General features: G+C 40.0%; 1 protein-coding gene across 1 annotated transcript in view; it reads right to left on the bottom strand.

Moving 5' to 3' along the window:
- The window catches only part of LOC102258577 (chromosome unknown open reading frame, human C4orf45), a 70,733-nt gene that overhangs the window by 21,483 nt on the left and 35,130 nt on the right, over positions 1-14,120 (bottom strand). The window contains exon 3 of the mRNA XM_005860562.1: positions 3,735-3,793. Within this exon, the coding sequence (XP_005860624.1) occupies positions 3,735-3,793 (59 nt within the window). The remainder of the gene's footprint in view (positions 1-3,734; positions 3,794-14,120) is intronic.

Here is a 14,120-nt window from a genome sequence, read left to right as displayed (position 1 = left end):
TTTTCTCCACATCCTCGCCAGCACTTGTTGTTTGTTGATTTGTTGATGATAGCCATTCTGACAGGTGTGAGATGGTACCTCATTGTTGTTTTGATTTGCATCTCTTGTATGATTAGTAACTTTGAGCATGTTTTCGTATATTTCTTGGCCTTCTGTATGTCCTCTTTCGAAAAGTGTCTATTTAGGTCCTTTGCCCATTTTTTTATTGGATTATCTTCCTTTTGTTAAGTTGTATGAGTTCTCCGTAAATTTTGGAGATTAAGCCCTTATCTGAAATAGCATTGGCAAATATGTTCTCCCATGCAGCGGGCTTTCTTGTTGTTTAGAAAGTTAAAGCGTTTAAAGTACGTCTCAGAATGGAGGAAATCCTGTAATTGTCCTTTACTGGACCTCTAGTCTCAAAAACACTGAGGATTTTGCCTCCATTATGTCAGCAGACAGAAATTCTTTAGCATTGGTTGTTTGGACTCAAATCATCCTACTCTTCCTACAGTGCTTTTTCTGAGACCACTGATAATTTTCACATATTTGTCTGTTATTATTTCTTTGAATTTCCATTTCCTTCAAAATTCTTCAGTGACTTTTTATAACCTTCTATTGTCTGAAGGGCCCCACTGTTAGGCTCCTTTTCTCCTGCAGTGGCCCTCATTCATCTTGTCCTCTGTGTGGGTACCCCCTCCCCCGACCCAAGGCTCAGTCCCCATCTTTTCTCAGTCTTCACTAGTGGTACTCAACCCTGGATGCCCATCAGATCACCTGGAGAGCCCTTTAAAAACATCCAAGCCCAGATCCCAACCCATGTTAATGGAATCAGTCTACTTGGACTGAAATGTTACTTCTGGGGCCCTTGGTCATGTAACTGAACCTCTGAAATTCAATTAAGATGATATTAAAATCTGCTTTATCAGAGTACTGAATACATTCTAACTCCCCATCATTATAGCAAACTTTTTCCATGTATGTAAAGCCCATGTTTCTTTGAAAGCTCCATCAAATCCTTCCTCCTTCCCACAGCCCTCCGTAATCACTATTTATTCTGGCCCATTTGCAAAGCACACTGAAAACGGAAAATGGGCCTGTTAAAAATGAAATAGTCTCCTAGCGGATCTTCCTACTACTGTTCTTGTCACCTTCCAATCCATTCTCCATACAGGATTCCAATATTCCGGTGATCTTATGAAAAAATTTGAAACATGTTGCTTCTTTTTGTGAATCTTCTAATAAATTATCTTTGTTCCTAGATGAAAATCCGAATTCTCTAATCTGGACACAAGATTCTACAAAATCTGACCCTTGCCTTGCTATCTTCCCATTGGTTTCTGTCATCCAGCTGCACTGGTCCTAATTTGATATATTCCTTCCTACCTCGGGGTTTTGTGCATGTTGTTCCCTCTGCCAGGAAAGAGCTTATACTCACCTTTTCAAAGTCAGCTTAACAATTACTTTTCTGGTGAATACTTCTCCGACCCTCAGTCCACGTAGATGCCCCTAATAAAACCTCTCTACACCCCATAAATAGCCTTTGTAATGAAATGTTTTATCATAAACTGGGTGGAATAGAGCAGAATATAAACTTTCTCTTGATATACCGCTTATGTTATTTGATTTGTTGCTGCAAGCATGAATTATATTTGTACTTAAATTTTTTATTAAAAAGCATCAAACGCAGAGTAATGTTCCTAAATCATTTAGTTGTTTAATGTCTCTCTCCTCCCCTAGAATACAAGTTCCAAGAAGGGCATATACTGTGCCTGTTTTGTTCACCACTGTGTCCACGGGATCCAGCATTGCTTCAAACACAGGAAGTGCTGAATTTAGTGAGCGACGGTTGTTGACTAAGAAGGCCAGAACATGAAAATTAACTGGGAGGCTACGCACTAACCTTGCCCAGGAAAGAGACAGCCCTCAGTCACACTGAGAGAATGCAAGGGAGTGGGCACACCTGGGCCTGTCCTAGTCAGTAGCCTATTCAGGAGCATCTTCCCAGCCTTTTAAGCGCTTGGATGTGCTTAAAGTCTCCAGAGGGAGGCAGCATTTAGAAGGTTGACATCTGAACTAGTTACAAATAGGACCTGAGCCAGAGGCTACTGACCAGTCCAGGGGGTCATCAATACACTAAAAAAATGTTGGTTTTAACTTTTCTAGTTATAACTATCATTATTAATTTGTCACTCAACATATGCAAATTGGTTTTATTATTTTTTTTTCATATCTATCTACCTATCTATATATCCAATTTTCCAATTGAATCTATAGTCCCCTAAGTACAAGGTCATTTTCATAAATGTTTTGAATCCTCTTGACCTGGTACAATCTGTATCATATTCCCTGGAATGAATGCTGCCAACATTCTCTCATCCATGGGAAATATTCCAAGTTTCAATATTTCTCAGATACTTTCTAACAAGTTTTTTATGTTTAAATAAATGCAGCAAATTTTCACACTTATATCACCAATGCCTGTTGACGTTTCTTTGATTTTCAGTGTGGTTTTCTTTGGGGGCGGGGGGGGAGGGGGCTTGGCTTGAAATCTTTGGTAGCACATTTGTAGGTAGATACTTATAATATTATCTGAGCAAAGTGGGATTTTTTTTAAATATATTTTATTGATTTTTTACAGAGAGGAAGGGAGAGGGATAGAGAGTTAGAAACATCGATGAGAGAGAAACATCAATCAGCTGCCTCCTGCACACCCCCCCACCGGGGATGTGCCCACAACCAAGGTACATGCCCTTGACTGGACTCGAACCTGGGACCCTTCAGTCCACAGGCTGATGCTCTATCCACTGAGCCAAACCGGTTAGGGCAAAGTGGGATATTTTAATGATAATGTGTGTTTAACGTGCAATAAATTGTAACTATTTCCTTATGGTTTTAAACATAGGATATGCCTTATGTATACGTTATAGGAATTGCCTAATGAGATCTTTTGTGGTCCTGAGATCGTGTTGTAGTAACTAATAGACTTTTGACATGGGGGTGGTGGGTCTGTCTCTTCTTGGTTCATTTGTGTTGTTGTGTTATAGCAGAAAGAGCCTACAATCCATTCATTTTGCACATGCTAATGCTGTATCCTCCAACAGTGAAAAATGAAGTGAATTAGGCTCCAGAAACCCGTGCCACCCAAAAGCTAAGGCCAACAAAGACATTACTAAATCCCAAGTCTTGTAGAGCCGTGCTGATTGATCCTTCCCCTCTTAGGAATCTGAATTATATGTTACATCTAGATGACAAGCCTAGATGTGCTCTTTTCCTGTAATTTAACATACCTTGAGACAGACATGTTTAATTTAGGTTACAGCAGCCTCGAGATAGCGTGAATTCAAGCCATTGTGTGACTTCAGTAGGATTCCATTTATTAACCAAGATTACCCACTATGATGGCTTCTAGGCCAACAGCATGAAATGAGCTTTTCTTCTTCTTTTTTTTTATCAAAAACAATTATATTATTGTTTTCCACTGAAAGTAGTATTTATATAGTAAAAGCTACCCTGCTCATCCAGTCGCTGTTCTTATTGCTACAGGCTGGTTCTCTTTTTTTCCCCTATAGTCTGTGCTGGCTTTGCCCATTTCCTCCTTTTAATTAAAATCTAAAGATAGTGAAAACTTTGTGTTTATTTGTAATAAAAAATAAATAAAGCGGTAATATACTTAAAAGTTTTTTTTTAAAGTGACGCTTTTACAAATTTAGGAAGGAAATGAATTAATTAAAAAACTATTCATATGTGCTTACCATGGGTTTTGGTACCTGTGGCTGATTGCATCAAGAACAGCTCGTCTTGATTCTTTATGCTGTAAAAGGAAGAAAGTTGATGTACCCAAATTCCAAGTTAAAAAGGTACCAACATGTCTAACGGTCTACGTTCCTCATCAAAAGAGAAGTGAGGGTAAGAAATTAAATAGGAAATGCTAAATTCAGGTAAAAGAATGTGGTGTTTTGATTTTTTTTCATTTTTTAATCTATTTATAAAAAAGTACTGAACCATTCACATTCTTTGAATAAGTACACAGAAAACAAATAAACTAAAATTATGACAATACCACTTTTTCTTTTTGAGAAGAAAACAGAGATCATCAGTTGTCTCATTCATAGTTGGGCATAATTTTCCCTAAAACAAAGTTAAATTTGCATTATAAAGACTCACCTATTCAAAAGTATATTTTATTTCATTTTTTAATTACAGTTCACCTTCAGTATTACTTGGTATTAGTTTGATGTGTACAACATAGTGGTTAGACAATCATATACTTTACAAAGTGTTCTCCCTGATATTCCCAGTACCTACTTGGCACCTTCATAGTTATTACAATATTATTGACTATATTTCCTATGCTGTACTTGACATCTCCGTGACTATTTTGTAAGTGCCAACTTGTACTCCTTAATCCCTTTGCCTTTTTCACCCATCCCTTCAACCCCCTCCCATCTGGCAACCATCCATCTGTTCTCTGTATCTATGAGTCTGTTTCAATTTTGACTCTTGAACTGAGGAGAGAAAAAAGTGCAAGTGAAATAAATATGATCCTATGTGATTTACTTTCTTGTCTCTGTAAAAGACAGGTATTGGGTAGCAAGAAGAGTGTCATCGGTGAGCTCTGGGCTCCTTTCTCTCTTTATGATTCCGTGTCTAAATAAACAGGCTTTTGAAACTACTATTGATCAGTTAGACTCAGAGTTGAAGTCTCTTCACTTTACCTTCACAGAATTAGAAAATGTGGTGGTAATATCGTAGGAAAGAGCTGAATTACACATAGATAGCCGTGGTTCAGTGTAGATCTGCAATCTCCTTTCAGAAAGCATAATTTATTGATAAAATATTTGGCAGCTTAGAACCAGTTCTCACATTTAAAAAAAAATCCCCACACCCTCCCGAGTACATGGAAATGATCTATTATCACTGAATAAGTGACCTCTATATACTGCCTCCTTTTCCCCAGGAACCAGCCAGTGGATGGCACATCTTGGGCATAAACAAGGGGTGTAGGGGTGTCAAATTTATAATGAAAAGGTTTTGGTCTGTAATCATTTCTAAGTTTTCCATACCTGGGGTAGGAAACAATGATATGGATTATCAAACATGTTTCACTTCAGTTTGGAATGCATTTTTTTGTTTGTATTGATATGGGATGCTATATTCATACAAAGTAGCAAATTCATATTATGATAATTTCAACATCAGAGGAATGGACTAGTACTTTTTAAAAAATCTTCCCTTTTGGCCCTGGCCAGGTGGCCCAGTTGGTTGGAGCATCGTCTCAAAGCACCAAAGGTTGGGGGTTTGATTCCCGGTCAGGACACATACTTGGGGGGTTGGATCCCTGTTGTGTCTCTCTTTCTCTCTTTCTCTCCCTCCCTCTCTAAAATCTTTCCCACCCCCACCCCCAAGCTTTGATTTAGAATGACTTTCCTGATCAAGAGCTTCAGAGTTACTTGTTTTAGAAAAGCAGATCTTTCTACTTAAGTCATCCACTTGGGGATGAAGACCTGAAATCTTGATCACTTCTGGCTCTTTAATGTCCATGTGTAGGATAAATAAAGTGACAATTGAGATATTAATGCAGGGTTGCCCCCACTATTCCAGAGAAAATTTGAAAAGTCATCTGTCTAATGGAAAGATCATGGCATAATTTTATTTCTTCAATTGATTTCTGGCTCATTGATTCCCTGAAAATTGACCTTATCAATAGACTTATAAATAATTTTATTTTCGCTTCTGGACAAATTTTTCAGGACTTGGATGATCTTCGATCTTCATTCACATTTTTAGTAACAAAAGAAATTGCATCTTCTTAATCTGGAAAGACTTTTCTTAAAACAAAATAGCAGATCCCTCCCCACCTCCCCATTTCTTCTATATATCAGTCTATAACATCATAAACATTTTGTTAATATATCCAATTTTAACTTTCCTTACTAAAAAGAACCACTTCCCATCTCTATAACTATGAGGTCTTTTTCTCCAATAGAAGGAATACAATGGCAATGCATTTTAAGAATGCATAGACACTAGGGTTTCTCTTCTCCATCCTCCTCGGTAACATAGGGCTCTTAGTACCAAACATTTGAGTGGAAAAATCCCCTAAGGCTACCTTTTCTTATGCTAATAGATTTTTTTTCCTTCACTTGCCTCAATTTGCAAAATATTACTGTTAACCCCTTAGGTGTCTTTCTTCCCACAGTCAGTGAGAAGCATTCTCTTTGTTGTAGCTGGATCACCAGCTTGCATAATGCTGCCTATTCTAGACTTGGACTATTGAAGGGAGCAAGGGGGCAGAAAGGCCTTTGTGTGAATGGAGCATTTAAAGTATTCATTTTATATTCAGAGCATGAGTAGAAACAAAACAATTCCTTCTGAAAAATGTCAGTGGTTAAGGCATGGATTCTGCGATGCATTTTTCTTATTAAAAAGCAAAAAATGAGCAATGCAGAGACTCATGCTTCATTTTATGACATATTATATATGTGCACCAATATAAATTACATCCTGGTCTCTTTTTTTTTTAACTGCACTCTTTTTAAATAACTTGAAAACATACATCAACTTTCAGCAAATAGACTAAACAATGGGTTTTGTGAGTTTGTTGACCGTGGCCCCAGTATCTCTGTTTTTTGTGTGGAAATATCCAAATAACTAAAAAATCCATGTAGGCAGGAAAATGGAGTGTATATAGGTATTAATGACACTAAATCCCATTTATTGAGACATTACACTAGATACTATGCTAAGTGCTTTACTCACATATCTCACTTAATCCATTTAACAATCCTCCAAGGTATTATTATTATCCCTGGGGTAGACAGAATTCTAAGACAGATCCCCCAAGAGTCTCACTCCTTGGTATACCTACCTTCTCTCAGGCATTCGACCAAATACTAATCCAGGAACTTTACTGCTGTGAAGGGATTTTGCAGATGTAATTAAGATCCCAAATCATCAGACGAAGAAAGGGAGATTGCCCTCAGTGGGCCTAACTTACTCAGGTGAGCTCTTACTGGCAAAGGAGATTTAAAGTGAGAGAGGGATTTCACATGAGGGAGATTTTTTTGTTGCTAATTTTAAAGATGGAGGAGGCCACCTGGTAACTTCTAGATGCTGAGAATGGCTGCCCCCTGACTAACAGCCAGCAAAGAAATGGATCCTCAACCTACAGCCACAAAGAACTGAAATCTGCCACAACCACATGAACTTGGAAGAAACCGCTAGCCTCAGATGAGATTAGAGCCATAATAACCGAAACCTTGATTTTAGCCTCGTGGGACCTGAGCAGAGGACCCGGCCCTGCCTTCCCAGGACTTCTGACCTATAAAAAAGGTGTTGCCGAAACCTTGATTTTAGCCTCGTGGGACCTGAGCAGAGAACCCGGCCCTTCCCAGGACTTCTGACCTATAGAAAAGGTGTTGTTTTAAAGCAGCTAAATTTATGGTAGGAAAACTAATACAATCCCCATTTTATAGATGGGAAAACTGAGACATAAAAAACGGTAGACAGATAGCATGCAAGGAGAGAGAAGGGAAAATGAAAAGGTTTTCAACTGGCTACTTTCACTTATGTCACATTCAATTTTTCACTAAGGCCACATACATACCAGTAGATTTACCCGGAAAAGCATTATGAATACTAAGTTGCCTCACTTATGCTCAGAGAGAGGGCTAATACTTATTTTTTTTCTCTGCACTTCTCCAGGGACATAAATGTTTTCCTTATTTATATATTACTGTGAATTTTTATTATTATTCATAATAGTATTCCCATAATTCAAGACACACTAGGATTTTCTGTGAAAGCAAGCCTAGAACTCATTCTGTGGGGAATTGTCAGAATTTGTAATGAATAACCAATTGTTCTGCCAGGAGCCCTTTATTCAGAACTTGGTGATGATCCCTACCAGAGTCTGAAATCTGAGAAGATTCAACTATTCAAGCTACAGAAAAGCTACCCAACAGCTTCCCAAGTTTCTATTGGTGCTCAGTGCTCAGTTTCTGAAATATAATCAAGTGCCTGTTTTGCAACTGCTCTCGCCCTTCGAGTTTTCTAAGATGTTGGCACTATTGTTAATTCAAAGGTGAAAAAGTGTGCTTCTCCCAAGTTAATTGTCCAATTAGCCTCAGAATACAGAATTACACTAGGGGTGTAGTTCCGGCATTGTGAACAGTAATAGTAGAACCAAGTTTCAATGAAAAATTATGTGGCAAATAGCTTTCAAATGACTACTGAATAAGCTAGAAGTAGAATAATAATGAATCTAAAAATTAATTTAGGTTACTTAAAAATTCATTACTTAAAAATCAGTTTACTTAAAAATTCATTTCTCCTCTTCTGTAACTTGATCTATTAAAAAAGACACTGTATGAGAAACGAAGCAATCTCAATCTCTATCTCCCATCCTATATAATAAAAGGCTAATATGCAAATAGACCAAACAGAGGAACAACCAAACAACCAGTCACTATGACATGCGCTGACCACCAGGGGTCGCGTGCAGAACATGGTGGGTGTTGGCAGCAGGCGGCAGAATGTGGAACATGGCGGGTGTCAGCCACGGGGGGATGGTGGAGCAGGTGAGTGGGGGCGCCAGACCAAGGTGGGGTGCCAGTCGCTGTCATTGGGGCAAGCCTCTGGTGGTTACTGAAAATTCTTTGCTCCCATGCATCCCGGTTCTGACTGCTGCCACCAGAGCTGCCGTTCACACCCACTGCAGGCGCTTGTGCTGGCCCCAATCACTCTCCACTGTCGGAGGGTGAGAGCGGGGCTGCTATCAGACAGGGGACCGGGGGCTGTGGTGGGAGGATCCAGGAGGGGGCGCGGAGGTTGGGCCAAGACCCGCCCCTGTGCCCACCGCAGCCTCACGGCCCACAGTTCCTTTCAAGGTGCATGAATTCGTGCACTGGGCCCCTAGTATTTATTGATAATCATCTATGCCATTCTAAGCACTGGGAGGTGTGGGGTTAATGCTGTCAGTACAAAGTCAAGTAAAACAGATCTGAACCTCAGTTTGCCTAAAGCCATTGGGGATGTGGCTGGGATTGTGCAGTCTAATTGCTAACAATAGTCACACTAAAAACTTCAATAGCGCAAAGAAACTCTCCTATGAATTCTTCCCCAACTGAAGGAACTCATATGAATTCCTACAGTACTTATTTTCAGTGCCATTGTTTTGCGCCCAGAGACATAGCTGGTATGATACCGCAAGGGCCCCTATATTTAATAAATTTTTTCCAATTTGCTCAATTAAGATGGCTTGATTTCCTAGGTTCAATCCTGGGAAAAGAATAGATTGCTAGTCTCATTCACTATGCATTCTATGCATTTTTGTCAACACAGCTGAGGTACTCTGGAAGTGTTGTATATGAATAGTAAGGAAAAACTATAAACGTAAAGTTTTTATGATTTTAGAATTTCTCCCAAAGATCTTAAAAAGCCAAGATAAATGCCAGATTTAGAAAACAGATGTTCTGGTATTTTAGCCACCTGTGCTTAGGATATTCAATCATGCCCAAGTTTTAAAATTCTTTGATAGTATATTTACCAGTAAAGGGACCTGGCTATGGAGTCAAACCACAGGTTTATTAGAACCCATTCTAATTTATAGAGTTTTTTCCTTAGCCCTGAATCTCCCCTATCATCATCAAATATTTGTTGAAAACCTATGGCATATGCTTAATTACTAATGTTAAGAAGTATAATTTTTAAAGAAGGTAAAGTTTACATTAAGACACAGACTCAAGATGTTACATCAAGCCCCACAAATGTTAGTAACCACCATGATGTATTTTTAACCTTCTTTCCTTAACTAAGGAATAAAATCACCCACTAGGTTCTAAATTACATTGAGTTCCTTTTCCTTCTTTTTTTTAAAAAAATTGATTTTAGAGAGGAAGGGAGGAGAGAGATATAGAAACATCAATGATGAGAAAGAATCATTAATCACTGCCTCCTGCATACCCCCCACTGGGGATCGAGCTAGCAACTGGGACATGTGCCCATGACTGGGAATCGAACCGTGACCTCCTGCTTCATAGGTCCATGCTCAACCTCTGAGCCATGCTGGCTGGGTGCTTTTCCTTCTTTCTTTTTCATGTTTCTACATCCTAACAAAAGGTATGAAAATTAATATGTATTTTTCCCAATTTGCCAATAATTATAAAGTAACTTCAACAAGCGAGAGGAAGCCCTTTGTTTAGCTGAGGAGCAGGGTCCCAGGGGCTGTGGTGCCCAGCGGAATGTGGAGGTGGCGTGGCCCTGGCTACCCACAGAGGAGCTTCCCTTTGCAAACACATTCCTCACCGAGCGCTCTGCACACAGCGCTGGGAGCGCACATCAGGGACACGCCTCCCTGGTGCTTTCACGGTCTGCTAGAGAAAGGAAGCATCACACATAAAGTTTATTTACAGATGTTCAGAAACAAGTAAAAGTTTATAAGGAAATGACTTCCTTCCATTTATTCGAGGAATCTTATAGAGCCAAGGTTTGTAAAATGGAAAAGTATAACGTCTGTGTATAAGGAGGTGCATGGTGCTAATATATTCTTTTAAGAGAAAGGAAGGTCCTTTGGCCTCTGTAGGCGATGTTTCTCCTCCCTCCCAGATGATCAGCATGTGGCACTTCCTTACTGAAGGCTTCCTTGGCCTCAGAGAGTGCATTGCTCTATAGGCACTTCAGGAGGAAAGGTGCTGATGGAATTATTTTTACATTAAGCCACAAACCGGTGCAAACAACTCTAAGAAGTATAAAGTGAGAACTGAACACACGCCCATTGGGGGAGGAATAGCAACAACGCAAAGATGTGCCTAATTTTAGAAAAGCTACTTTCCATTTTGCTTGTATAACTTGGTTGAAAAAGAAAGCTTTATTTGTCTTTTTTAAGTTTTCTGGATGGAATATACCATCTGGAGAGTAGGACTGTGAGACTCGAGATTGGTGAATGTGATTCAACCAAATGAACCTACAGGTAAGTGAGAAATTTAGGGCAAAAGACACCCAGAAATTCTGAAATATGTGGTTGGTGGTCTGCATACCAGTCAACTCCACACTGGTAATATTTCTTTCTCCAGGTGAATTTGAAAATTGTCCCGGACACTGTCGTGTGAAGGTGGACAGTTCAGAAGGCCGCACGGGGTCAGGCTGGGACAAGGAAAGAAGGTAGGCGTTGGTAGGACCTCACGGTCTTCTCTATTTCTTCCCATAATGCCAAAGATTGTATTTGATCACCGATTTTTGAAACATTATCAAGTGTTTATTAAATAAAAATTCAAAAATAACTATTACTAAGCTATACCTTATTACATCAACTATGTGGGTGCTATCTACTAGTAATTGATGTTAATATTATAAATGAAGTATATTGTGTACAAAGAATGCAGGACAGGAAGCTGGGAAAAAGTGGAGGGAACATGAAGAAAGGATGCATAACTTGTAAGAGAAGGCAATTGGAATTGAGCCCAGCCAGACCCTGCTTTAAAGAAAAATAATAACTAAACGTATACCCTATGCACTGGCTTCAGTCTGATGATCTGACTTCCTTTCCTGTCATTCATCTCATGCGCGCTGTATCCCCTCTAAGTCCTGGGTTCACAGCCTGGGTTGAATTCCTGGCTCCACCATATACTGGCTGTGAGGCCTCAGGCAAGGGCCCTCACCTACCAATACCTCAGTTTCCTCATCTGTAAAATGGAACTAATTACAGTACCTTCCTCACATAGTAAATATTCAGTCAATGGCAGCTCGTTTTATGTTTACTTCCTCTAAATAAATCACAGTGAGAAAAATGTCTGACGAAACAACCAGCTGTGGGTCGGTTTATTCGACAGCCATCAAGAAACTCAACGTCAGAAGTCTGTTCAAATGTCCATAAAACTTGTCCCCAAGAAGCCTCTGTATTTCATAACCATGGAGCGTATGCCCAATTAAAAGTGAGGCAGAAGTTTCAAAGCCTCCAAGATTTTACTTGCATTATATTATACTGTACTGGTGGCCCGGTGCATAGATTCGTGCACATTGAAAGGAAATTAATTAGAAGAAAGATTCGTGCGGTAATTACATTACTGCAAAAAATCACATGTCAAAATAGTATATATAATATAGTATTATAAAATTAAAACACACGAGTGATTGGCACCAGCGAGAGCTTTATATGTATTGTGCATCTGCGAGCCAATGTTTATTTTTAAATTGCCAGTGTGCATCTTATGTACCGGCCGGTCAGTCGGTTGGACAGTTGGATAGATGGATGGTTGGTCACTTAGCCTTTTATATATATAGATTACATGTAAATATGGTTATAGGTTCCTATAGTTCTCCTTATTACCTTCTGCAGATTTTTCAAGTTGTTAGACTGTATGATGACATAGTGGTTGTAATATATGTTATGATTCATTGACTTAATATTGCCTTTGGAAGAGTTAACCATCAAGTCCAGTATAACGTTGTTTCTGTGGGAACATCAAATGACTTAAATCATTTGGTCACAAGGTCAACATGCAGGAGCAGAAAATGGACATGAGGAAGCCCACTGATTCTGTCCAGGTTTGGGTTAAAGAAAGGCCGGGAAAGAGAAGGCGTGCCCGGCTAAGCAGCACTCAGAATTGTCCTCAATTTAGCATGGGGCTGAAACCAAAGGAATTGTTTCAAAGGTCTCCGCATATTCTTCCAGAAACAACATATATAGTTTGGCAGAGACCAAATCCATTAAAAAAATGTACTGCTCTTAAATCTGAGATAATAACAAAAGCAGGGATCTTTGCTGGCTTACACCCACATGTATCATTATGGCATTGTAACCCACACACGAGTGAGTAGGAAATAGCTAAACACAAAGAGATCCAGCAGAGAAACCCGATATTGTGATTTTTACTGACCTCCGCAATGTGGGGAAATTTTTCACGTGTCACTCCGCCTGGAAGTGATTATTTTTCCACCCAAATCCAGATGATCTGAACCCCTCTGAGTGCCCCAAATAGGAGAGACCATCCCAGGTAGGAAGCAGCTGCCCAGGCCGTGTTCCATGTGTCTACGGGAGGGGCCTGAGCTTCCTTAACTGTGAGCCTCCTGCAAACCTGGAGCAGTACATTAGGAAGGGCAGCTGCGCAGGCATTAGAAATCCACCAGATAAAGGTTTGTGCTTAAAATCAAAGTTCCAGCAATTGCAGCAAGAGACACAGAGAAGTCTCTGAGGTTAGACTGAAGCAGTGCCCTCTTGACTGGGACTGGCAGGGGTAAGGACGGCGGAGGGTGTGATAGAGGCCCATTAATAACAGAACCAGAGGGCGAACAGGACGTGGACCCAGACATTTCCTTAACTTACATCATGCCAGGGGATTTACCAGCTCCTCTCATACAGTATTTGTAATTAGGAGCTTGTTTGCATACATAGAGTGTGTGTGTGTGTGTGTGTGTGTGTGTATTTATCAGCTCAAACGTCAACTCACGCCAAGTCTGACTGATGGGAAGTAGCTGATGAAGCACGGGGTGGATGAGGAACCCTGGTCTGAGGCTGGACTGGATGCTGGGGAGAAGTGTGTAGGGTACAGAGAAGAGTAGCAGCTTTACATCAGAAAATTATATCAGTTCTTTGCTGATATGTATTGTCATTCTCAGTTAACCTTTTTGCTCTCATTATAAAGCTCTAAGTCCAAGGAACCCTCAGGGTTTAACATTGTTACCCAAAGGGCCTGGCTGGATAGTTCAGTTGGTTAGAGAATCATCCCCCTACACCAGTGATGGCGAACCTATGACATGCGTGTCAGAGGTGACACGAGAACTCATTTTTTTTGGTTGATTTCTCTTTGTTAAGTAGCATTTAAATATCCTATCTAATAAAAGAGAAACATGGTAATTAGCCGTACATCCGCTACCCTTCCCATTGGCTAATCAGGGCGATATGCAAATTAACTGCCAGCCAAGATGGCGGCCGGCAGCCATGCACTGAAGCGAACAGGGAGCTTGCTTGCTCCAGTGACTGCGGACTCCAACGTTCCCCGCCTGACTTGCCGGCCTCTCAGCTGCAACTCTAAGCAACTATGTTGCAAATATAGAAGCTAAACAAAACCCCAGAAACCTGTGTTAGTCAGCCCGGTTTCAGCCAGCCGGACTGCAACATTGTATCAAATACAGAAGGTAAA

The sequence above is a fragment of the Myotis brandtii genome, unplaced genomic scaffold (assembly GCF_000412655.1).
Source record: "Myotis brandtii unplaced genomic scaffold, ASM41265v1 scaffold136, whole genome shotgun sequence".
NCBI classification, from domain to species: Eukaryota; Metazoa; Chordata; class Mammalia; order Chiroptera; family Vespertilionidae; genus Myotis; species Myotis brandtii.
This window is presented reverse-complemented; position numbering and strand designations above follow the sequence as displayed.